General features: G+C 39.5%; 1 protein-coding gene across 1 annotated transcript in view; it reads right to left on the minus strand.

Annotated features, from left to right (window-relative positions):
- The window catches only part of LOC150080477 (disintegrin and metalloproteinase domain-containing protein 10-like), a 540219-nt gene that overhangs the window by 13769 nt on the left and 499578 nt on the right, over positions 1-26872 (minus strand). The window contains exons 12-13 of the mRNA XM_090380704.1: positions 26335-26449; positions 21569-21703 (exon numbers count right to left, since the gene is read on the minus strand). Of these exons, the coding sequence (XP_090236830.1) occupies positions 21569-21703; positions 26335-26449 (250 nt within the window). The remainder of the gene's footprint in view (positions 1-21568; positions 21704-26334; positions 26450-26872) is intronic.

Consider the following 26872-nt stretch of genomic DNA (forward strand, 5'->3'; position numbering starts at 1 on the left):
GGAGGAGAGGGCCAGATGTTTATCAAACTAATAGGGAGTTAAATGATTTTGTAATAACTGAGAGCAAAGTGGAGGAGAAATTGTTGAAGTTAAACATAAGAAAGACACTTGGGGTAGATGGGATCTATCCAGTTATATTAAATGAGGTGGCAAAGGAAGTACACAACCCCTTAGTCATAATTATGAGAGCATCTTTGGACTCAGTGGAAGTCCCTACAGACTAGAGATGTGCAAATGTATCTCCAATTCACAAACGGGGATCAAAGGATGACACAAGTAATTACAGACCTGCTAGTTTGACTTCTGTTCCAGGGAAAATAACGGAGTAACTGGTTAAAGAACTAATAATTCAGACACAGCATGTGTTTGTCAAGGGGAAGTCTTGTCTGACCAATTTTATTGGATACTATGATGTGGTCACAAAGAAACTGGATGCAAAAAATAATTTTGATATCATATACTTCGATTTCCAGAAAACTTTTGATACAGTTGCACATGGAAAACTACTGTACAAATTGGAGCAGTATGGCATTAAGGGCAAACTGTTCCAATGGATAAAAGGACGGTTGAGTGGGAGAAGACAGAGAGTGGTGGTCAATGGGTACTGCTCTATGTGGACTAATGTTATTAGTGGTGTCCCTCAGGGTTCGGTGTTGGGCCCATTGTTGTTTTGTATATTTATCAATGATATTGATGAAGGTATATAAAGCTTAATGTCAAAGTTTGCAGATGATACAAAGGCTGGCAGGGTTGTTAATAACAGTATGCTGCTGCAACAGGATCTAGAAAAGTTGGGTAGATGGGCTGAGAAGTGGCAACTGAAGTTTAACATTGACAAATGCAAAGTACTGCATATGGGTAGCAGTAACCCCAAATAAATGTACCAACTGGGTGGGGTTACACTCGGGTAGTGGAGAATGAAAGAGACCTAGGGGTAATTGTGCAGTCAGATATGAAGTTCTCTGAGCAGTGCAGACAGGCTGCCAGAGTAGGTCATGGGGTCTTGTCAATGATATACAGGAATTTTGCAAGCAGGGATAAGGAGATGATTATCCCCTTGTAGTAGTGAGTGGCATGTGATGCAAGAAAGCAAGTGTATGAGCTTATGCAGCATCAGCCAAAAAAAAAAAAATCACACAATTCCCTCCAAATGCCTGTCCAATTCCTTCTTAAATTTATTTAACCTATCAACTTCCACAATGACAGATGGAAGTTTGTTCCAGCAATTAACCGCCCGCTGGCTAAAGGCAAGTTTTCCTTTAGGTTCGTAATCTGAACAAGTGGAAGGATCCCATCAGAATTCAGCGTGCTTAAACCATTGTATAAGGCAAAGATCTGGCCACACCTTGAGTACTCCATACAGATCTGGAAGCCTCATTTTAGGAAGGATGTAGAGTTGCTAGAAAGAGTACAGAAAAGGGCAACAAGACTTATGGAGGGAACAAAAGGCTGCTCATATGAAGAAAGGCTTAAGTTCTGCAAATTGCAGCTTCTGGAGACTAGGCACCTGCAAGGTGATCTGATTGAGGTGTATAAGGCCTTGAATGGATTGAGCAGGCTTAATGCTGATGGGATTCTTCCTCCTGCTCAGATTACAAACCTGAGGGGGCTAAGATTCAAACCGAGGAAAGACAGTTGTAGAATTGATATTCTGATGGGATTCTTCCTCTTGCTCAGATTATGAACCTGAGGGGGCATAAATTCAAATTGAGGAAAGACAGTTATAGAACAGATGTGCAGAAATTTGCCTTTAGCCAGTGGGTAATTTACAAACTGGAACAAACTTCCATGTGTCATTGTGGAAGCTGATTGCTTAAATAAATTCAAGGAGGAACTGGAGAAACGTTTAGAGGGAATGGATGTGTGAAATGGTCATTTTTTTTTTTTTTTTTTTTTTGGGCTGATGCTACATAACTTGCTTTTTTGCATCACATGCCTCAAGTGGATGCATCATTTTTAACTTTAAATAATGCGACTTCTTGTACAAAATTACTTTATTATGTAAAAAATAACAACTCAGTTTTATCAATATTATTTTTTTAGAATTGGCATCTATTTTCACATAATATGTAGCAAATATTTCTTTTATAGGGATGAGGGCAATAAGTGATTGGGCATAAAATATTTAGAAGTTTTTGTCCTTTAATTCCCTGACCTTAAAGGACAATAAATTCTTTTCATTACAAAAACATGTAGTCATGTATTCATTTCACGTGAAATTTACGTGGTATATTAATGAACCATATTCATAATATGTATCAATTAAAATATCGTATATTTTCTAAATTATGACTTTAATCTTTAGTATTAATAAAAGCAAATCAACACAATAGAGACAGGCTAATTCAGAATCAGCCTAAAGAAGTCATCTGAATGAGGAATTTATTGTAGCTTAAACACAGAGCGTACAGATAAAGCAGAAATATATGAGCTTTCGGCTATATGGTAGCCTTCGTCAGAATTAAAATACATGAATGGCAGTTGGAATGAAGATGTGCACTGCCAGGTGCGTGAGACGCGAGGTTTAATTGTTTGTTGACGTCTGTGGCTGTGACGCATGATGACGTGGCCAGCGCTTGTCCAATGACAGAACTACTGACTCTGTGATCGGGTTGACTTGGTAACCACTGTTCCTGTTTAAGGATTTATCCGAAGATTTTATATTTAATGATTCCAACCAGGTACGCTTTAGGTAATGGTGGGATCTGTCTACCACCACGACATCGCGGTGTGGGTCGATGTCGTGGTGGGTTGTCCAGACATGTTCGGCGATAGCTGAGTGTTCTATATCCGCTAAACGGATCGCTCTTTTGTGCTCCGAGAGACGTTTCTCGAGTCGACGTCCAGTCTCTCCGAAGTAGCAGCTAGTGCAGTCACGGCAAGAGATGCGGTAGACTAAACCGCTCTGCAGAAGGGTGGGGACAGGTGTTTTCACGTTGGAAATGAAAGAACGCAGTTTCCTGCCTGGGAGCTGGATGCACTTTATTCCGTGCGTTCTCAGGATTCTGCCGATCTGTTGTGACAGGTTGGGGTAGTATGGGATGAATGCCCTTGTGGATGGCTCGTCACTGTTGGTGTTGTAGCTGGTCGTCACGATGTCACGTGTCTGTAGATCACACCTGTCGAGGACGTCAATGGGGTAGCCACACCTCGTAAGGTCTACTTTGACCCTAGTGACCTCTTTGCGTCTTTCATCAGCGGAGCTGGAGTGTGTCCAGGCGCGAGGTAAGCAAGGTTCGGGCCGTGGAGAGGAGGTGGCCTCGCGCGTGTGCTGACCGGAAGTTGGTAAACTGGCCAGCACACATGGGCTTACGATAAACTGTAGTCCTCAGGTATGTGCCTTCACGTCGGACAAGTGTGTCTAAGTATGGTAAAGAGTTGTTCGACTCCAGCTCAATCGTGAATTTTATGAAGGGCGATAGTGAGTTGAGGTATGATAGAAGTCGCTGACCTGAGTCTCTAGGGATGACCACGAACACATCGTCAACATAGCGACACCAAAAGGCGATGTGATCAGGTGCGTGTGCAAACGCACGTCCCTCTAACTCCTCCATCACGATGTTTGCTGTGACTGAGCTGACCGGGGAACCCATGGCCGTGCCATGTATCTGCTGGTAGACTGAGTCATTAAATATGATCGCACCCCCTGTTAAGCACAGTCTGAGGGCGGTGGAAATGTCATCGGGTGTGAGACCAGTTCTTTCGTTGAGGGTTCTATCATTGTCCAAGAGTTGTTTTGCACAAGAAATGGCAAGTTCCACAGGGATGGAGGTAAAGAGCGATATGACGTCGAACGATGCCATAACTTGATTCTGCGAGATGGATACAGTGCGAATCCTCTTTATGAATTCAACACTGTTGGAAACAGTGTGGGTGGTCTTGCCAACCAGAGGAGAAAGAAGTCTCGAGACAAATTTAGACAGCTCGTAAGTCGGTGATCCACAGCAGGATACAATTGGTCTCAGTGGTGTGTCTTCTTTGTGCACTTTCGGTAGGCCGTAAAACCGTGGGATCTGACATCCGGAAGCACGGAGGTGATTACGGGTTGACTGTGTGATCTTCCCTTGTTTCAGCCAACTGTTGACGAGGATATTCACCTCTGATTCCCATCGTTCTAAAACTCTGTTGGGGTTGATGGTCAGGGGTTTGTATACAGTAGTATCCCGTAAAAGTAGTAGCGCTTTCGCCATGTAATCAGTGTGATCCATTACAACCGTACGGCGGCCTTTGTCTGCCGGTAGAATGACGATGGACGAATCCTGTTTCAATGCCTTGAGGGCAGAGAACTGTGTACGGTTGAGGTTAGAAGAGACGGGGCGAGCACGGTGTAGAACTGCTGCAGTCTTCAAGCGGATTGTGTTGGCTACATCTTCTGGGAGGCGTGATAAGCTGGCTTCCACACCTAAGGCGATGTCGGTGATCGGCGGGTGCTTAGGAAGAACGGCAAACGTCATGCCAAGAGTCAATAAGTTTACTTGGTCCGCAGATAACTGTTTGCTGCTTAGGTTCAATACGAAGTCCGTGGAATTAGTGAGAGGGGTATTACATTGGCTGCGCAATTGACGGGATTCATTAATCAAATTACAAAACTTACGTTTCTGTCGGGTACAATAAAGATCTGATTCTCTGATGGCCTGGTGACATAAAGTGTTGACCACATCGGTGTAAACAGGATCGGGAATCAGAGTCTTAAGGTCGGCTAGTAGGGTTGCCTTGCTCGCTGAAGCACGTTGTATGTCATGATGGAGGCAGCCGATCCATATACGTAGGGTTTTGAGGCCGAAGTTCCGACAGGCACGTCTCATGCGCTCATTAGAAAACGGTTGTTTGTAGCGAAACCCTTTCGGTATAATCTCGTTAGCTTTGCACCTATGCGCAAACCTCAGGTGTTGTCTACTACGGGCTATGAAGATAAAATCTTTCTGTAGTCTCACGACCATGTCGTATGCTGGTTGGCCAAGAATAGTACGAACATAACGAAACAGGCCTACGCGCTCTGGATTCATTGAGGAATTTATTGTAGCTTAAACACAGAGCGTACAGATAAAGCAGAAATATATGAGCTTTCGGCTATATGGTAGCCTTCGTCAGAATTAAAATACATGAATGGCAATTGGAATGAAGATGTGCACTGCCAGGTGCGTGAGACGCGAGGTTTAATTGTTTGTTGACGTCTGTGGCTGTGACGCATGATGACGTGGCCAGCGCTTGTCCAATGACAGAACTACTGACTCTGTGATCGGGTTGACTTGGTAACCACTGTTCCTGTTTAAGGATTTATCCGAAGATTTTATATTTAATGATTCCAACCAGGTACGCTTTAGGTAATGGTGGGATCTGTCTACCACCACGACATCGCGGTGTGGGTCGATGTCGTGGTGGGTTGTCCAGACATGTTCGGCGATAGCTGAGTGTTCTATATCCGCTAAACGGATCGCTCTTTTGTGCTCCGAGAGACGTTTCTCGAGTCGACGTCCAGTCTCTCCGAAGTAGCAGCTAGTGCAGTCACGGCATCTCTTGCCGTGACTGCACTGCGCGAGGCCACCTCCTCTCCACGGCCCGAACCTTGCTTACTCGCGCCTGGACACACTCCAGCTCCGCTGATGAAAGACGCAAAGAGGTCACTAGGGTCAAAGTAGACCTTACGAGGTGTGGCTACCCCATTGACGTCCTCGACAGGTGTGATCTACAGACACGTGACATCGTGACGACCAGCTACAACACCAACAGTGACGAGCCATCCACAAGGGCATTCATCCGATACTACCCCAACCTGTCACAACAGATCGGCAGAATCCTGAGAACGCACGGAATAAAGTGCATCCAGCTCCCAGGCAGGAAACTGCGTTCTTTCATTTCCAACGTGAAAACACCTGTCCCCACCCTTCTGCAGAGCGGTTTAGTCTACCGCATCTCTTGCCGTGACTGCACTAGCTGCTACTTCGGAGAGACTGGACGTCGACTCGAGAAACGTCTCTCGGAGCACAAAAGAGCGATCCGTTTAGCGGATATAGAACACTCAGCTATCGCCGAACATGTCTGGACAACCCACCACGACATCGACCCACACCGCGATGTCGTGGTGGTAGACAGATCCCACCATTACCTAAAGCGTACCTGGTTGGAATCATTAAATATAAAATCTTCGGATAAATCCTTAAACAGGAACAGTGGTTACCAAGTCAACCCGATCACAGAGTCAGTAGTTCTGTCATTGGACAAGCGCTGGCCACGTCATCATGCGTCACAGCCACAGACGTCAACAAACAATTAAACCTCGCGTCTCACGCACCTGGCAGTGCACATCTTCATTCCAACTGCCATTCATGTATTTTAATTCTGACGAAGGCTACCATATAGCCGAAAGCTCATATATTTCTGCTTTATCTGTACGCTCTGTGTTTAAGCTACAATAAATTCCTCAATGAATCCAGAGCGCGTAGGCCTGTTTCGTTATGTTCGTACTATTCTTGGCCAACCAGCATACGACATGGTCGTGAGACTACAGAAAGATTTTATCTTCATAGCCCGTAGTAGACAACACCTGAGGTTTGCGCATAGGTGCAAAGCTAACGAGATTATACCGAAAGGGTTTCGCTACAAACAACCGTTTTCTAATGAGCGCATGAGACGTGCCTGTCGGAACTTCGGCCTCAAAACCCTACGTATATGGATCGGCTGCCTCCATCATGACATACAACGTGCTTCAGCGAGCAAGGCAACCCTACTAGCCGACCTTAAGACTCTGATTCCCGATCCCGTTTACACCGATGTGGTCAACACTTTATGTCACCAGGCCATCAGAGAATCAGATCTTTATTGTACCCGACAGAAACGTAAGTTTTGTAATTTGATTAATGAATCCCGTCAATTGCGCAGCCAATGTAATACCCCTCTCACTAATTCCACGGACTTCGTATTGAACCTAAGCAGCAAACAGTTATCTGCGGACCAAGTAAACTTATTGACTCTTGGCATGACGTTTGCCGTTCTTCCTAAGCACCCGCCGATCACCGACATCGCCTTAGGTGTGGAAGCCAGCTTATCACGCCTCCCAGAAGATGTAGCCAACACAATCCGCTTGAAGACTGCAGCAGTTCTACACCGTGCTCGCCCCGTCTCTTCTAACCTCAACCGTACACAGTTCTCTGCCCTCAAGGCATTGAAACAGGATTCGTCCATCGTCATTCTACCGGCAGACAAAGGCCGCCGTACGGTTGTAATGGATCACACTGATTACATGGCGAAAGCGCTACTACTTTTACGGGATACTACTGTATACAAACCCCTGACCATCAACCCCAACAGAGTTTTAGAACGATGGGAATCAGAGGTGAATATCCTCGTCAACAGTTGGCTGAAACAAGGGAAGATCACACAGTCAACCCGTAATCACCTCCGTGCTTCCGGATGTCAGATCCCACGGTTTTACGGCCTACCGAAAGTGCACAAAGAAGACACACCACTGAGACCAATTGTATCCTGCTGTGGATCACCGACTTACGAGCTGTCTAAATTTGTCTCGAGACTTCTTTCTCCTCTGGTTGGCAAGACCACCCACACTGTTTCCAACAGTGTTGAATTCATAAAGAGGATTCGCACTGTATCCATCTCGCAGAATCAAGTTATGGCATCGTTCGACGTCATATCGCTCTTTACCTCCATCCCTGTGGAACTTGCCATTTCTTGTGCAAAACAACTCTTGGACAATGATAGAACCCTCAACGAAAGAACTGGTCTCACACCCGATGACATTTCCACCGCCCTCAGACTGTGCTTAACAGGGGGTGCGATCATATTTAATGACTCAGTCTACCAGCAGATACATGGCACGGCCATGGGTTCCCCGGTCAGCTCAGTCACAGCAAACATCGTGATGGAGGAGTTAGAGGGACGTGCGTTTGCACACGCACCTGATCACATCGCCTTTTGGTGTCGCTATGTTGACGATGTGTTCGTGGTCATCCCTAGAGACTCAGGTCAGCGACTTCTATCATACCTCAACTCACTATCGCCCTTCATAAAATTCACGATTGAGCTGGAGTCGAACAACTCTTTACCATACTTAGACACACTTGTCCGACGTGAAGGCACATACCTGAGGACTACAGTTTATCGTAAGCCCATGTGTGCTGGCCAGTTTACCAACTTCCGGTCAGCACACGCGCGAGGCCACCTCCTCTCCACGGCCCGAACCTTGCTTACTCGCGCCTGGACACACTCCAGCTCCGCTGATGAAAGACGCAAAGAGGTCACTAGGGTCAAAGTAGACCTTACGAGGTGTGGCTACCCCATTGACGTCCTCGACAGGTGTGATCTACAGACACGTGACATCGTGACGACCAGCTACAACACCAACAGTGACGAGCCATCCACAAGGGCATTCATCCCATACTACCCCAACCTGTCACAACAGATCGGCAGAATCCTGAGAACGCACGGAATAAAGTGCATCCAGCTCCCAGGCAGGAAACTGCGTTCTTTCATTTCCAACGTGAAAACACCTGTCCCCACCCTTCTGCAGAGCGGTTTAGTCTACCGCATCTCTTGCCGTGACTGCACTAGCTGCTACTTCGGAGAGACTGGACGTCGACTCGAGAAACGTCTCTCGGAGCACAAAAGAGCGATCCGTTTAGCGGATATAGAACACTCAGCTATCGCCGAACATGTCTGGACAACCCACCACGACATCGACCCACACCGCGATGTCGTGGTGGTAGACAGATCCCACCATTACCTAAAGCGTACCTGGTTGGAATCATTAAATATAAAATCTTCGGATAAATCCTTAAACAGGAACAGTGGTTACCAAGTCAACCCGATCACAGAGTCAGTAGTTCTGTCATTGGACAAGCGCTGGCCACGTCATCATGCGTCACAGCCACAGACGTCAACAAACAATTAAACCTCGCGTCTCACGCACCTGGCAGTGCACATCTTCATTCCAACTGCCATTCATGTATTTTAATTCTGACGAAGGCTACCATATAGCCGAAAGCTCATATATTTCTGCTTTATCTGTACGCTCTGTGTTTAAGCTACAATAAATTCCTCAATGAATCCAGAGCGCGTAGGCCTGTTTCGTTATGTTCGTTAAGTCATCTGAATTCAATCAGCTATCTGCCAACATTTTCGTCAACTTACTCTCTAATTCTAAAAAATTATGTGGTAATTAAATCCAACAGTCAATAATCCTTTGGTAAAAAAAGAGAATTTTCTCATATCCAGTATATACTTATCCATCCTTAATTTAAATGCATATTCTTAGTTTGTGCCATCTGCAAAAGGAGAAAAGGTAGCCTCACTATTTAACATTCTCAAGCTTTTCAAAGCCTTTGATAATTCACTAAAGTATCCATAGAATGTCTGGTGTCAAGAATTTGCAGCCTGCAAAACTGAAGTCTTTCTATCTAGGAATGCTTCTTCATATCAATAAATAATCTTACTGTTCTTTACTGCACATTTTCCAGTATATCTACAATTTCTACAAAGAAATTATTGGTGCCTTTGTAGCCAGATGGGCAGGAGCAGCAGTGCATAGCACATGCTTCTTGATTAGACTGGGGTTCGAGCCGGTGAGCCACCAAATACAGAGGATGCGGAAAGGTCAGGGAATGACGACTGCATATCCCCGGAGCAATATGGCCTTAGTTGCTAATGCTCCTAAAAACCAAATAACAATAACAACAACAACAACAAGAAATTATCTACAAAAATTTCTGAAATGGCTGTTCAAAACCAGTACACAACACTTAGAATATGGTCTAATCAAACATTTATGTAATGGAATAACTACCTTGTTTTCTTGCTACTAGCAAGAAATCTGTACATCATAGATAAAACACCATGTGCTGTTAGGAGAGCTTAATGTCAGATTGCAGTTACTCCTAGGTCTTTTTCTTTCATTGACTGATTTAAGTTTGTTGTTTCCATGTAACAAGATAATCTTGGATTGCTATTATCCAAACATAGAACCTTACATTTTCCAATATTGTACTTTAACTGCTATTTTTCAGACCAAAAAAGTCATATTCAGGTCTATTTTTCTGATCTGAAAAATAGCCCTATCTGTTTATCAGACCAGAAAAATTTATCTAGGTCTTATTGAAGCAGCATAACTTGGTAACTACCCTCCCAACTTTGCAACAGCAGCAAACTGACATCAAACCTGTTTATGACTTCAGTGTCTTTAACAAATATCAGAACCAACAAGGGGCCAAGTACAGTGAACCCCCCCACTTTACGATTGGTTCACTGTACAATCAAACCACTTTATAATGGCCTCTCCATAATAAAATACCATTCACTATATGATATGTAGTAAGTTCCGGTCACTGTGATCACATTTGCAAATTGAATTTTAATTCTATTAAATGGCAATTCTAATAAGTGAAAATAGGAGGAATATTATCCACAGGCTATAAAAATAAAGATATAAAGTGCAAATTTACACTTCATTACCTTACCAATTAACAAAGTTATGTGAAAATCGGAAGAATACTTTCCACAGGTTAGCAAAATAAAAATAAACATGCTTACGTATGCAGCTTAATTAATAATGTAATGTGCACACACTAACTGATATTTCTGTTCACTGACATTTTTTTTTGTTGGGTTGTAAAATTGAAAACAACAAAAAAGATAAGCAATCAATAACAAAGAACATGGTACACATAAATTGCAACTAACATGATACCCGCAAGTGAGATACGGAGTAACAAGTTTATGAAGTTTTCGTAAAAAAAGGGGATGAAGAGAAGACTCAAAAAATTTATTTATGTTTTTTTTTTTTTTATTGAAGATTTCAGTGAAGGGGAAACATATTTCACCACAATAACAAAAACCCACAGAATTCCAGCTATCAGTATTATAGCAAATGCAATAATGACTAACTTTACAGCTGAAAGCTTGAAGTACTGTTGATTATCTATTAAGATTCTTAGCAAAGCTATTATCTTAGTACTCACCTCTAGATCCGTATTGGTTACGGTTAAATTTACATAAAGGAAAGTAATTTTTAATAGATTAATTAATTTAAAAACATGTCTCTAGGAAGAGGAAGTGCACCACTTTTTCCTAGTTGTCATCCTGAGTAGTACAATACTATAAATCAACACTCACAACTCATGCCATTCACCAACTGATGATGACGACGACATTGAAAGCTTCTCATCCAGCTCTTGGGTTTTCAACACACGAATCTTCTTCATATAATTTTATAAATGACAACCAGGAAAAAGTGGTGCACTTCCTCTTCCTAGAGACATTTTTTTAAATTAATTAATCTATTAAAAATTACTTTCCTTTATGTAAATTTAACCCTAACCAATATGGATCTAGAGGTGAGTACTAAGATAAGCTTTGCTAAGAATCTTAATAGCAAATGCAATAAGATGGAGTTTACCCCCCATTTATAACTGACTGCACTAACAGCCCAATAAACCAGAAACTGCAAATAGTTTTTATTGTTTTATGGTAGTGATCTCCAGAAATGTGCTTTAAAAAAATATCACGAAGGCATTCAAAATTGATTCTTATAAGCAAACATATGATAACGATAAGTGCATTTTAATGATTTGAATTGGTTTTTTTGAAATTTGATTTTATAACGGGCTGATTCTACTAACCAGTAATCATGATAATCGGCACCTACTTATTTCATTTTATGATGGGTTTACAATTGTCTCCAACTAGACCATGTGGTCCTTCCTCTCAGCCAAAAGAAGCATTTGTAAACATGTTGGCTGCATGTTTTGTTTTTGCATCCTTTAGTTGAAGTGATTTTTTATGTTATGCATTAATCAATATACTAGTTTTAATCATTTTTTAATCAATATGTACAATTTCCATTATAAAAAACCTTTTAGAGAGATAAATAACTTAGTTATGCATGAAATTTCAATTTCTGCGGTGTTGGAACGAATTACCAAAAAACAATGTTATTGGGTTCATATTACAATATTTTCACTGTACAACAGTGTCTCTGGAATGGATTAATATCGTAAAATGGGAGTTCACAGTACTTGAACCCTGTGGAACTCCAGTCCACTCAGCACAATAGCCATTTATAATCTCATATTGTTTCCTATCATTTAACTAACCTTTTATCCACATTAATAGACTGGATATTGGTTGTAATCCAATTTTTTTTAATTCACTGGGATTTAAGAGGGTTCTTGTCTTGGGGTAAGATGCTGTCATATATGTAGTTTGTTGAAAACATATGCCCTGTATGCCTACATAAGTTCTTGTTTTCTTCCAGATTTTAAGGCTCTTGTGAAAACTGGTCTGAAAACTTGTTTTAAATGAGGACTGAATCATGTTTTAATGTGGGAATAAACAGACAGGGTTGGATGTAGGTTTACACGAAAGCCATTTGGCACAATGGTTGTTAAAGAGTGGGGGGGGGGGGGTTAGAATCTCAGAATTTGTATTTATTCCTGTACAATTACAGTACTAATGAAGCATATTCACATTACATGGAACTCTTCTGGCAAATGCCAAACAAACTTAGAAATGAAAATTTAAAAAAAAAAAAAAAAAAAAAATCAGTTGAGATGATAATCTAGATGCCAATTTAGAGTTTATCACCAACAACAATTTGAGGAATTTGGTTGGTGTTTACAAGAATTTCTCATATTTTCACCAAGGAGCAGCCCTTAACACACATGATCCACCTTACAATGCAGTCCTTACCACCATAAGATTCCATTTCAAGGTGCAACCCTTGGCCCACAACTGACCATTCAATGAAGCCCACTTGTGCGACCTGTGCCTCCTGAGTATTATGTACATGTGCACACTGTACTCCCTTATAATTCTTTTCCTTGTTCATGTGTCTCCTCTAAATTAAGACTTTAAACTAATGGAACACAAAATGAAAGGTTTGAATGAATTGTAAACTTGCAATCTAGGCAATAACAACAGGTTCCTACCCAATAATAGGTTCAAATAAGAAATTTTCATGATCTGATTGCAATGAGTAAATTTATGTCAATAAGTTCAGCTTTTTCTGAGAAATACAGAATATAGGTTTATTAAATTCCTTTGATAGGAAGATAGATAAAAATAAGTTATAATAAACAGTTAAAATAAACACACTACATTGATAACTTTCAGGCATAAGTTGCCCTTCTTCAGTCAAAAAACATTGGTACAAAATAAATAATAAAGAATGCCTGGTATGGTGGTCATGCGAGGTGAACTGCATGAACAGGTGCTGACAACAATTAGCTGTTGAAAGTAGAGGCTTGGGTTTGTAGTGTGTGCCACTGTCCATCATTCAGGAGGACGGCTGCTTCAATGATGGGATGGACATGACCTCCTTTGTTCCGGTTAAAAGAATCATGACAAGATGTAATGTGTAGTGATTCTGACCAGATGTGATGGTGGTACTGACGAGAATGGTCAATAATCTTAATGTCGCGTTGGGGGTCGATGTCATGCTGGGTTGACCAGAAGTATTTGGTGATGGCTGAGTACTCCACATCAGCAGAGAGGATTGCTCTCTTGTGCTCAGTGACTCCAACTTTGAGCCTTCTGCCAGATTCACCAATGTAGCAGCCTGCGCAGTCACAGGAGGCAATGCGGTATGCTAAACCACTCTGTAAGTGGGGGAACCGGTGTCTTTACCTTTGACACAAGGAACCACAACTTCCTGCCTGGAAGCTGCAGGCACTTTATCCTGTAAATCCATAAGACCTTTGATAATTGCTGTGACAAGTTCGGGTAGTATGGAATAAAAGCGGTCGAGGTTTGTTCGATGTTACACGTGGTCCTAAGGTTTGGACCACAACTTACAGTCCCATGTGGTCACGGGACTGTAAGTTGTATCTATCAAGGCACTAGTGGGACCAAATCTGTCTTCACTCTAGCAATCTCATTAAGTCTTTCATCTGCAGAGCTGGAATGGGTCCAGGCGAGGGTTAATAAGGGTTGTGCTGTACTAAGAAGGTGACTGCGCGCATGTGCTGACCGATAGTTAGTGAAATGGCCAGCACACATCGGTTTACCTCCGTCCATCGTAAACCAAGCCACCCTAACAATCAAATTAAAATAAAATCATAAAAATAAAAGTAAATTAAAAGTGATAATTACCTCTAGCAGTGACAACACACAATTTCTACCAAAGGAGATGCACTTTACACCAACCAAAGCAAGAGTGCTACATTCACAATAATTGAAATAAATGAAGAGGGGGAATCTGCAAGCACAACTTCTTCAGGGGACATCAGCACTTGTGCATTCCAAAATTATCATATTTCAGTCACTGATTGCTGTCCAGCAAAATGTCAATGGGTACCCCTACATAATTCAGGCAGAATGAAAAGTAATGAACAAGTAAACTAACAAATTTCATATGTCATGGCCACCACCCCCTCTAGTTTAAATAAACAAATGTAACAAACAAAATGCAAATTTATGTCAATTTCCTCAAATTACAGGTCAAAACCAAATGCACAAATAAACCATAGAAACTAAATCATATTAAACAAAATTAACATAAATAAATAAATCAGTCAATTATAAAGCTCATTAAGGTAAACCAAACAACAAAATAAATTTAAACATAATGAAGAAAACAAGGTGTGGTCATAAACATACAAACCCAAAAAGAAAAGGGTGAAACAGAATAAACCCACAAATCAAGGGGGGGGGAGGAAGCACAAAAGAAAATGCAGTGAATCTGTGTTTATATCCATAGAAAAAGGACTTTGCATTAATTTTCTGTATGTATACTAATGTTTCTTATACTAATGTGCTATAATTAGTGTTCTTAGATACATAACCACATTTGCCTTTGTAGTAAAGTTATTTTACATGAACAAAATTTGGGTTTACAAAGTTTTAATTTTATGTTTTAATGGTGGTTAATGCAGATATCTTAATACCTTTACACCTTCCTTGAACAGGTGACATTTTATTAATATTAAGGGAAGCTAAATCAGTAATTTGCTAAATGAAATATAGGATATATGCATGAAAATTTTGATAATGAGAGCATCACAATTTCTGGAGTTCCCATGGTTTCTTTATTTCTGGTTCCACACTATGACTCTGCCTCTGATATTTTAAGGCCTATCATTTACTTTGCCAATATTGATAAAGGTGCCTTTGAAGGCTTTGAAAGTATTTTTAACCATTTTAATTATATGCATTCTATTGCTATTATCTTTATACAGTTTGATGTATGGTGTATTTTATTTTAATATTTATTACATTTTTAAAATTAAACCCTCATATGTATTTTTTGGGGTTAGTATCCTGCTGCATTATTTAATATGAATGAAGAATCACATTGGGAGATGGAAGGACAACTATTAATTTAGTTTTGTATAAAGATCTGATGAATAAGATTTTGATTATTGTAAAAAATTATGTGTACACTTTTTTTTTTCCATAGGGTTGGTGTAAAAGACTGGTCAGAAGGACTTCACTGTTTAGATATGCCTGAAGTTACACACAGTTAATACACTTGTAGAAATTGTTGTGCAAAGCAAAAACCCATATCTTGTAAATAATTTTCCCAAAGAAAATAATAGAATAAAGCTGGGTTATGTAGTATTCTGGATCAGACTTCTGGAGTTTTTTTCCTAAGAATATATTTTTTCACATTAATTTTTTCTATACATTTTAAATTTAAAATATGATAATAATAAAGTACAGGCAGTCCCCGCTTTATGAGTTTTCGCTTTACAAGTTACCGGATTTATGTTTTTTTTTTTTTTTTTTTTTCAAGTATCAACAAAATCGAAAATATGAACATTAATTGCAAAAAAAGAATGTTAAATAGTCATAAACGTCACAATTCAAACCACGCTCATAGCTATATAATACAGTGTACCCCCGCTTTACGATATTAAACTGTTCCAGAGACACCATCATATCATGACAATATTGTAATGTGGACCCAATAGCACACTGTTTTCTACAACCTCGGAGGCGCCTCCGTAGCCAGGTAGGCAGGGGCAGCAGTGCGTAGCGCACGCTTCTTGATTAGACCGAGGTCTGAGCCCATGCCCACCAAATATGGAGGATGCATACCACCGCATATCCCCAGAGCAATATGGCCTTAGTTGCTAATGCTCCTAAAAACCAAATAACAATAACGACGACCTTGGAAGTTGAAAGTTTTGCTATATAACTCTCTAAAAGGTCATTTTTATAGTGTAAATTGTATTAGTTGCCAATTCAAATCATTAAAATGCACTACACTTTCATCATTATCATATGTTCTGTTATAAGAACTAATTTTGAATGTATACTGTGACTTTAGTGTTTTGCACCAACCTTGCGTAGAAGTAGAAATAAAAACACCAGGGAAACTAAACTTTTGATAACTGTATTTATAATAAATCAAAATAACCCGCATCTATAATGTAAAGTGCAAATTGTTTTTATTGTTTTATGGTCGTGACCTCCAGAAATGTGCTTCAGAAAAATATCACAAAGTCATTCAAAATTATTCTTCAAACAGGCCTCTGAGGTTGGGTATATCCATACTGTGACTTTAGTGTTTTGCACCAACCTTGCGTAGAAGTAGAAATAAAAACACCAGGGAAACTAAACTTTTGATAACTGTATTTATAATAAGTCAAAATAACCCGCATCTACAATAAATTTAACTTTACAATAAACTCTACATGTAAAATATTAAAACCTGCTACATTACAATCAATAAAATGCATAAATACACAGATTAAAACGATAAAAACCGTAGCTTTCAAAGGCTCAGCCTTCTTCTTCAGCGGTAACTCTTGCTATGCAGTACAACTTTAAATATCAGCAGGCTAACGGTACTCCTCACGTGTTTCCATTCTCGTGTGCCTCGTTCTCTCGCGTTGTGGAACTGGAAGTGGCCCGAGTGGAAGCCACACGGAATCGTTCATCTCTTCTGAGGATAATGGTCTCAAAGATGGGATGAATCCGCGTACCTCTATCCCTATTTATGTTAATTGTAGAACAAATCCGCAAACTCTCGAGCCACTTACGGTCCCAAAACTTATGCGCCCGATCGGTGATGATAGCATCGTCCGGGGAGATCTGGTGTTGTTTCTCCCAAAAATGCTCGGCCACGGCGGACTTGCCATATTCCGCATTTCTTATTGCCTTAGTGTGTTCCCCCAGACGTTCTTTAAGACGGCGTTTTGTTTCCCCTACATAACACTCCCCACAATCCGGGCATCTAATGCTATATACGACCCCACTAGTGTTCTCTTTTTTAATGGGGTCTTTAACCCGAGACACGATAGTGCGCAGCCTCCGTCCCGGAAGCTGCACACAACGCGTCTGGTACTTTCTTAGTATTCTAGCTATATGATCAGTTAAACCCGGATAGTAGGGAATGTATGCAGTGGCTATCGGTGTAAATGGCTCGCCTCTCCTCTGATTTCCTTTAACATATTTCTCTATCAAAATAATGATTTATAATGATTACATAATGATTTATACCACATTAGGAGAGGTAAAAGGCAGTGCTTGGATAAGTTAAGTGGTAAGTTGTCTCCGGTACACTTGGCAGGAGTGGTTAGTGTAGTAACAGCTAAAGCAAAACGAATTTCGGACAGTTATAGACGGAGGCAAATGGGGAAGTTTGACAAGCTTAAAGAACGAACCAAGCCTAGGGGCAGTAGTGATAGCACCACCAAGAATTTTGTGGTGAATATGAGCAGTAAACAGTTAACTAAGGAGCAGTTGGAGGTTCTAAATTTAGGACCGGAATTTGCCATGGTGCCGCCCAGATTACCCGTTGCAGAAGTAGCTATGGGCGTGGAAAGGGCTATAAGCAAACTTCCCGAAACTACAGCTAATGAAGTTCGAGTAAAAGTAGCAGCGATCCTGAGTCAAGCTAAAGATGCCCCCTCCAATCTTAATGTGAAGCAAAGAATTGCGCTAAGAAGCCTTAAACAGGATGATAGCATCGTAGTCCTACCCGCGGACAAGGGTAGAGCAACCGTGGTTCTTGATAAGGAAGCATATAGAAGTAAAGCGTTGTGTTTATTGGAAGATCAGATGACTTATAAAGTTATTCAGAAAAGTCCTCTTCTTAGGTTGGAACGCCAAGTGAACGGTATGGTACAGGGTTGGCTTAAGTCTAACAAAATTTCTAAGGAACAGTATTGGATGTTGCGCGCTACAGGTAGCCAAATGCCAAGATTTTATGGCTTGCCTAAAATTCACAAAGTGGATGTGCCACTTAGACCCATAGTCTCATTTATAGGCAGTCCAACCTATGCACTGTCTGGTTTCTTAGCCAAATTATTATCCCCACTAGTGGGGCTTTCAGAATACAGTATTAAAGATAGTAAAGACTTTGTTCAGTTTATTAGAAGCCAACCCATAGAAGAAGATGAGATCATGATTTCTTTCGACGTGAAATCGCTATTTACATGTATTCCGATTGATCATGGGGTGTGGTGTGCACGCTTGGCATTACAGAGGGACACCACCCTAAGTACTAGAACACAGCTAAAGCTAGAGGATATTGAGAAAGGAATAGAGTTATGCCTCTCAAGTACCACTATGGTGTTTGGTAATACTATGTATAAGCAGGTTAATGGTGCAGCCATGGGCTCCCCCATCAGCGCAATTATAGCTAATTTAGCTATGGAGGAGCTCGAGGCCAGAATATTTAATGCTAGTGTTCTCCCTATGCGCCCCTGGAAAAGGTATGTGGATGATACGTTTTCAATCATTCGAAAGGGGAGTGAGGATCAAGTGTTGAACAGCTTAAATGGCTTCTCCCCATTCATACAATTTACATCGGAGGTGGAAGAAGGAGGAGTCTTGCCGTTCCTGGATGTGTTGGTCTGTAGAGAAGGTCGACAGCTGAGGACTAGGGTGTATAGGAAGTCCATGTGTAAAGGGCAGTATTCGCATTACAGCTCAGCCCAAACCAACCATCATAGGAACAGTGTGGTAAGAGCTTTAGTTGAAAGAGCAAAGTCACATTGCAGTGCCTCCGACGATAGAAAATTAGAGTATGAACGGGTCGCAACGGATCTTGCAAAATGTGGTTACCCCCGGAGGATTATAGAGAAATATGTTAAAGGAAATCAGAGGAGAGGCGAGCCATTTACACCGATAGCCACTGCATACATTCCCTACTATCCGGGTTTAACTGATCATATAGCTAGAATACTAAGAAAGTACCAGACGCGTTGTGTGCAGCTTCCGGGACGGAGGCTGCGCACTATCGTGTCTCGGGTTAAAGACCCCATTAAAAAAGAGAACACTAGTGGGGTCGTATATAGCATTAGATGCCCGGATTGTGGGGAGTGTTATGTAGGGGAAACAAAACGCCGTCTTAAAGAACGTCTGGGGGAACACACTAAGGCAATAAGAAATGCGGAATATGGCAAGTCCGCCGTGGCCGAGCATTTTTGGGAGAAACAACACCAGATCTCCCCGGACGATGCTATCATCACCGATCGGGCGCATAAGTTTTGGGACCGTAAGTGGCTCGAGAGTTTGCGGATTTGTTCTACAATTAACATAAATAGGGATAGAGGTACGCGGATTCATCCCATCTTTGAGACCATTATCCTCAGAAGAGATGAACGATTCCGTGTGGCTTCCACTCGGGCCACTTCCAGTTCCACAACGCGAGAGAACGAGGCACACGAGAATGGAAACACGTGAGGAGTACCGTTAGCCTGCTGATATTTAAAGTTGTACTGCATAGCAAGAGTTACCGCTGAAGAAGAAGGCTGAGCCTTTGAAAGCTACGGTTTTTATCGTTTTAATCTGTGTATTTATGCATTTTATTGATTGTAATGTAGCAGGTTTTAATATTTTACATGTAGAGTTTATTGTAAAGTTAAATTTATTGTAGATGCGGGTTATTTTGACTTATTATAAATACAGTTATCAAAAGTTTAGTTTCCCTGGTGTTTTTATTTCTACTTCTACGCAAGGTTGGTGCAAAACACTAAAGTCACAGTATGGATATACCCAACCTCAGAGGCCTGTTTGAAGAATAATTTTGAATGACTTTGTGATATTTTTCTGAAGCACATTTCTGGAGGTCACGACCATAAAACAATAAAAACAATTTGCACTTTACATTATTATGGTGAAATGTGTTTCCCTTTACTGAAATATTCAATCGCATAAAAAAACTTACATAAACTTCAGAATCTTCTCTTCATTCCTTTTTTTTTTAGCTTTGTAAACTTGTTACTCCACGCAAATTGTATTAGTTGTAATTTTGCGTGGCGATAAAAAATGCTTAGCATGGTACTGAAATTTATAAAGAAAAAAGAGAAGATTATCTTGGAAACAAATGCCTCTTGAAGCATTTTTGAAGAAGACGACTCCTTGTGCAACAAACCAACGAGTGCCAAGCCAATAATGAAAGATCAACGAGTGTGCATTTAGTCGGTGATGATGATGAAGAATAAACATTCCTTAACATTTGTAAGTCATAAATAATTTATTTATTATTATAATTTGCTTGATTTTAGAGGCTACATTTTTCATTTCTTTGGATAAATCGATTGTTTAAACATAAACTAATTAGCTAACTAATTTCATTGTTGAGAATGTAACCCCTATTTTTAACATTAGGTCTATGGGAAATTAATTCCTGCTTTACGAGTTTTTGCTTTACGAGCGCACACTAGGAATGAATTAACTCGTAAAGTCCAGAACTACTTGTATACAAAATCCTTTAATATATCCTCTAATGTACAGACTGTATATATTAAACACAGACTGTATATATATATTAAATACAGTAATAACTGAAAGTGCAAAAATAATTTTACATTCAGCAAGAATGATAAGAACACTGGAGTTGCCAGAGTGCTTAAAACTCATAGATGCAATCTAAATTAAGAATGAATAAATACATATAAAAAGGGATAAAATCTCTGCATTTCTCAATAGTGAAACTTAATTGACACCTGAATATGGACATTACATAATAATCATGAGCTGTCCTGTGGCAGGTAGTTTTCTTTTTTTTTTAATATGTATTTTTGTATAGTGATGTTATTTGAACATGTACAGAACATATAGTGTTTTCAACATCATAACGGTACAGTAGCTTTGTGCAGTTCTAAAAATTCTTTAAAAAAGTCCTGGTGGCAAGGTGATTAGAATTCACATTAACTGGAAATGGGTTACATAATTTTAAAACTATTCTTTTTAAGACAATTTTTTTTTTTAAGACAATTCATTCACATATATGAAAAAATGCATATATGTTTCTTTGCGTATACTTCTACTGAAGAAATTTTACAGTAGAAGATGCTCATACTAGAATGATAGTATGATTAGAAATTTTGTATTAATGTATAACTTTATTTCTGTAGATGTACAATTTTTCCTCTTTGATGATGAGAGATGTTTAGTTAGTTACTGAATGAATTTAAAATATCAGTGTGATCTGAAATTTATCTTAGCAATGCATATAACTTATTTTTAGTCAACTGTACAATCATTTCTCAATTAAGGTTTAATTTCAAATGATACATCAGGTATCATTTTAAATGGAAACTTTAAAACAATACCTGATTTTCTGATACCACAGAACTTTTATTATGCAAATAAATAACATACTTACCAAAACTATTACTATTCCTAGAGACAATAAAACCACACCCCACCAATGATCCATTACCCATCTTTTCAATGAAGCCATACTTTCTGTGGATAACAACAATTTTCGTAATGTAGCTAGAGGTCCAGAGGGATCAACCTAAAATGATTTGCAAATTATACCTTTATTTTACAATAATCATTAGTCCTGCTTCAAATATAATATATGCAATTAAACATTAAACTTTAAAAAAATCAGCTATTTAATACTGTTATCCAATTAAAGTTACGTACAAAGTTTGCAAAGATATTTGAATTTTTAGAGAAAAAAATTAAAATAAAAGGGATAAACAGGTTGTAGTTTGCACTGATCTAGTACACTGGAACTTTGTGGGGTAGGGGAGAAGGACAGGAGAAATTATTTGAGTACCATTAGGATAGATGTGGGCAACAAGTTCTACCATTTAAAGCAGGTAGTCTTTACACAAGCAGTCTCAATTAACATGGGAGAGTTTCCCCCCATATCTCTATCATAGTACAAGTCATGTCTTTTGAGGTTATACCAGCTGATCAAGGCCACAATCGTTGAAATGGCTGCATGAAGAGTGGTATTTATGTTGATATTTATGTTTAGCTGGCATTTCTTCATTCATTAGTGGGTATTTTGATGTACTATTGTTTCTTGAGGTTAATGATAGGCTTTGGGGAAAGATGTGAGATTCTTTACATCTTGAGTGGGCAGCTTTAAAACAGTTTTGCAGACAAACCACTAGATACATCACTGGACAGAGTGATATATCTAACTCTAACTCTCTAGTAGACATCTAGACCAGATATTGTATAATCTCGCTGCTTCTACTCTGCCAGCTAGTGATAGAAGAAGGCCCAATAGTGTTCATGCAGGTGGCACTGTCAAGGCCACATTATGTTAAGTAGCTGGGTATATTCTTGCTGTGTACATCATATCCAAAACTTTTATTATTTTAAACATGTTTCCCCTTTTCCCCATTTTTACCTTACCCACTCAATGCATTCATTTCACACATCTAAATAGATGTGTGAAAATCCCATTTCACACATCTATTCACTCTAAATGTTTGTCCAGTTCTTCGTTAAATATATTTAAGCTATCAACTTCCACAATGACAGATGGAAGTTTGTTCCAGCAATCAACTATCCGCTGGCTAAAGGCAAATTTCTGCACATCTATTCTACAAAACGAGTTATCTGCAAAAAGAACTTACTTAATCATTTCACAAATATACAAATTTTCAATTCTAATCTCAATAATGTGCATTCCAACCATAATCTGCTATGCCCAACTTAACATTTTCTGACAAAATCTCAATTATCAGTTGCCTTAATTAATCACTCTATGATTCCATTCACTTCAAAAGTGGTAGTATACATATATCCTCTGACATTCCTTGTCAGAGACTTTGACTTCTAATCTGGAATTTCCTTTTTTTTTTTTTTTTTTTTTTTTATCTCCTTTGGTCAAAAAAATTTTTTTTACCCCATTCTGTTTGTTGCCTCTATCATTTTCCTAATTCTACAAATCACTCAGAACTTTCTGACTTCCTTTCTTTGAAACTCAACTTTGTTCAATCCAAATTTTTTAACAGTAAGGCAATATTCCTTGGTCATTTCAATATTCACAATTCAGGTTGGCTTCAGCTTTCTGGTTACACAGACCCAGCTGGCTGAAACAATGAGGCATTTGCACTTAATAATGACCATACACAACTTGTTCATTTATCTACAAGAATACAGAACACTTCTGACCACACACCAACACCCTTGATCTTTTCTTCACCAAAAGTCTTCAAAGTACACAGTCAATGTTAGTGGCTCTACAGGTACTCAGATCACAACTTGGTAATGGTCTCTTTTCCAATGGAGTCTCTCTCTCATGGTCAGCATTCTCAGCTTCATATTGTTTGCCATTATATGAATGCAAAATGGGATGATCTACATGATTTCTATTATTCTTTTCCTTGGTTGTATTACTGCTTTAAAATATACAGTCTCAACATTTTCTCAGATCGTGTCAATGAAATTATTCTTGTAGGGATGAAATCGTTTATTCTGCATTCCACCCTAAAATTTCATCCTTTATCTAAACCTTGGTTTTCCAATAAATGTGCTAATGCTATTCAAGATAAAAATGCAGCATACTGCAATTGACTTCTATCCACACTTCATTTTGAACAGGCTAAGGGTTCAAATGGTAGCCAAAATTTCTGGTCTCAACTTTCACCTCTGTTACAACTCGATGTTTCTGTTACATCCTCAGCATTTTCAGGTGAATCAAATGCAGATTATAATTGCATACAGTATAATGTAATCAGAATTTTTAACTGAAAATAGTTACCATTGGGTAATTATTCGTAGGCCACAGAAAGAGTGACGAATGTGAACAATATACCTTTACATATTTATGAATGGAAGCCTCATGAGTCATTCACAAATTTGCAGTTATGTATTTGTATTAATAGTGGAAAATGATACAAGAAAGCAAGCTTATACAGCATCAGCCAAAAAACACACATACACACTTCACACAGTACCTGTCTGACTCTCTAATAAGTTGTCTAGTTCCTCCTTAAATTTATTCAAACTACCCACTTCCAGAGAACCAGATGGAAGTTTGTTCCAACAATCAACTACCTGCTGGCTGAAAGAAATATAGCTTCCACTAGTAGTAGTAGTGGTGGTGGCATGTGATGCAAGAAAGCAAGTGTATGAGCTTATGCATCATCAGCCCAAAAAAAAAAAAAAAATTTACAAAACAAATCCGTCTAAATGTTTGTCCAGTTCCTCCTTAAATTTATTTAACCTATCAACTTCCACAATGACAGATGGAAGTTTGTTCCAGCAATTAACCACCTGCTGGCTAAAGGCAAATTTCTGCACATCTATTTTCCATCTGTCTTTCCTTAATTTTAATTTATGCCCCCTTAGGTTCGTAATCTGAACAAGTGGAAGAATCCCATCAGAATTTAGCATGCTCAACCCATTCAAGGGCGCCTCCGTAGCCAGGAGCAGCAGTGCGTAGCACACGCTTCTTGATTAGACCGGGGTTCGAGCCCATGACCACCAAATACGAAGGATGCAGAAAGGTCAGGGAATGACCACCGCATATCCCCGGAGCAATATGGCCTTAGTTGCTAATGCTCCAAAAAAAAAAAAAAAAAAAAAAAAAAAAAAAAAAAAACAAATAACAAACAAAAATAACCCATTCAAGGCCTTATACACCTCAATCAGATCACCTCGCAGGTGCCTAGTCTCCAGCCACTGAAATTTGCAGAATTTAAACCTCTCTTGGTAAGAGGATCCCTTCAATCCCCTCACCAATCTTGTTGCCCTTTTCTGTACATGCTCAAGCAAATCTTTAATTTTAAATCTTCCTAAAATGAGGCCTCCAGACCTGTATGTAGTACTCAAGGCATGGCTTGACCATTGCCTTATACAGAGGGACAATCACCTCCTTTTAACAAAATTCCTATATATCATTGACAAAACCCCATGACCTGCCCTGGCAGCCTGTCTGCATTGCTAAGAAAACTTCATATCTGACTGCACAATAACTCCCAGGTCTTTTTCATACTTCCCCAGAGAAACATACCATACAGTTGGCATGTTTCTTTGGGGATACTTCTACATATATGCAGTACTTTGCATTTGTCAAGGTTAAACTTCAGTTGCCACTTCTCAGCCCATCTGCCCAAATTTTCTAGATCCTGTTGCAGTAGCACACTGCCATTACTGTCATTAACAACAGTGCCAACCTCTGTATCATCTGCAAACTTTGACACTAAGCCTGATATACTTTCATCAATATCATTGATAAATATACAAAACAACAGTGGACCCAACACCAAACCCTGTGGAACTCCACTAATAACATAAGTCCACGAAGAGCAGCACTTGATTACCACCTTATACATCTCAATCAGATCACTGCACAGATGCCTAGGCTCCAGCCACTGCAATTTGCAGAACTTAAGCCTCTCTTGGTAAGAAGATCCCTTCATTCCCCTCACCAATCTTGTTGCCCTTCTTTGTACACGCTCAAGCAAATCTTTAATTTGAAATCTTCCTAAAATGAGGAAGATTTCAAATTAAATCAAATCAAATTAAATCAAATTAAAGCCTTATACAGAGGAACAATCACCTCCTTTTCTCTGCTAGCAAAATTCCTATATATTATTGAAAAACCCCTTCCACTCAACCATCCTTTTATCCATTGTAGCAATTTACCCTTAATACCATTCTGCTCCAATTTGTACAGTAGTCTTCCGTGCGCAACAGTGTTAAAAGCTTTCCTGAAATCCAAGTATATGATATCAAAATTATTTTTTGCATCCAGTTCCTTTGTAACCACATCATAATAACCAATCAAATTTGAAGGACAAGACATTCCCTTAACAAACCCATGCTACACTGTATATAACCCACTGTATTTCATATGTGAGTTATTCTTCATTTATGGCACCTCCGTAGCCAGGTGGGCAGGAGCAGCAGTGTGTAGCACAAACTTCTTGATTAGACTGGGGTTCGAGCCCGTGACCACAAAATACGGAGAACGCAGGAAGCTCAGGGAATGACCACTGCATATCCCTGGAGCAATATGGCCTTAGTTGCTAATGCTCCTAAAAAAAACAAATAACAAATAAATTCTTCATTTACAGAGATATTTTAACCAATATCCATTTACAAAGTAAATTTGCACAATCTAAGATAAATCAATTAAATGAAAAGATTTTCACTAATAAAATGGACATATACCTCTCTGCATTTTTGAAATACATCACAGTAACCATTGTAATTGTCACAAGGGGTCCCTGGTTTGGCAAAAAGATCTGGTACATCATATGGTGGTGAATTCCAATCAAAGGATGATCTACAAAATTATAATAAAAAAATAAATGAAGGAAAACTGCTTTAGTCATTTACACATTTACATTTCTTCAGAAAAGTAGAGTGGAAGCTCTCTTAACAGACCTCTGCTTAATCAACTTGATGGGCTAACCAGCTCTCTCTTCCCTCTTTAAAGCATACTGTCTGATGCCCATGACATATTGCAGTGTGCCTTGGGCACTAGTTATCCAGTATGCTTGCCACTAGTAGGTTACAGTGCAGTACATCACACTCACTTGTTGTATTATGTGCTTCCTGCGAGAGCAGGTGTGCGTTTGTTCCAAACCATGTTTGTACCAGCAAAATAATTTGTTACAGTAGTTACAGTATGTAATTTAATTAAATATTTCATAATGAAATACAGGTGAGTAAAGAAAGAGTTGTTTCTATGAAAACTAAGTTGAGT

The sequence above is a fragment of the Mastigoproctus giganteus genome, chromosome 9 (assembly GCF_048544385.1).
Source record: "Mastigoproctus giganteus isolate SK-2022 chromosome 9, ASM4854438v1, whole genome shotgun sequence".
NCBI classification, from domain to species: domain Eukaryota; kingdom Metazoa; phylum Arthropoda; class Arachnida; order Uropygi; family Thelyphonidae; genus Mastigoproctus; species Mastigoproctus giganteus.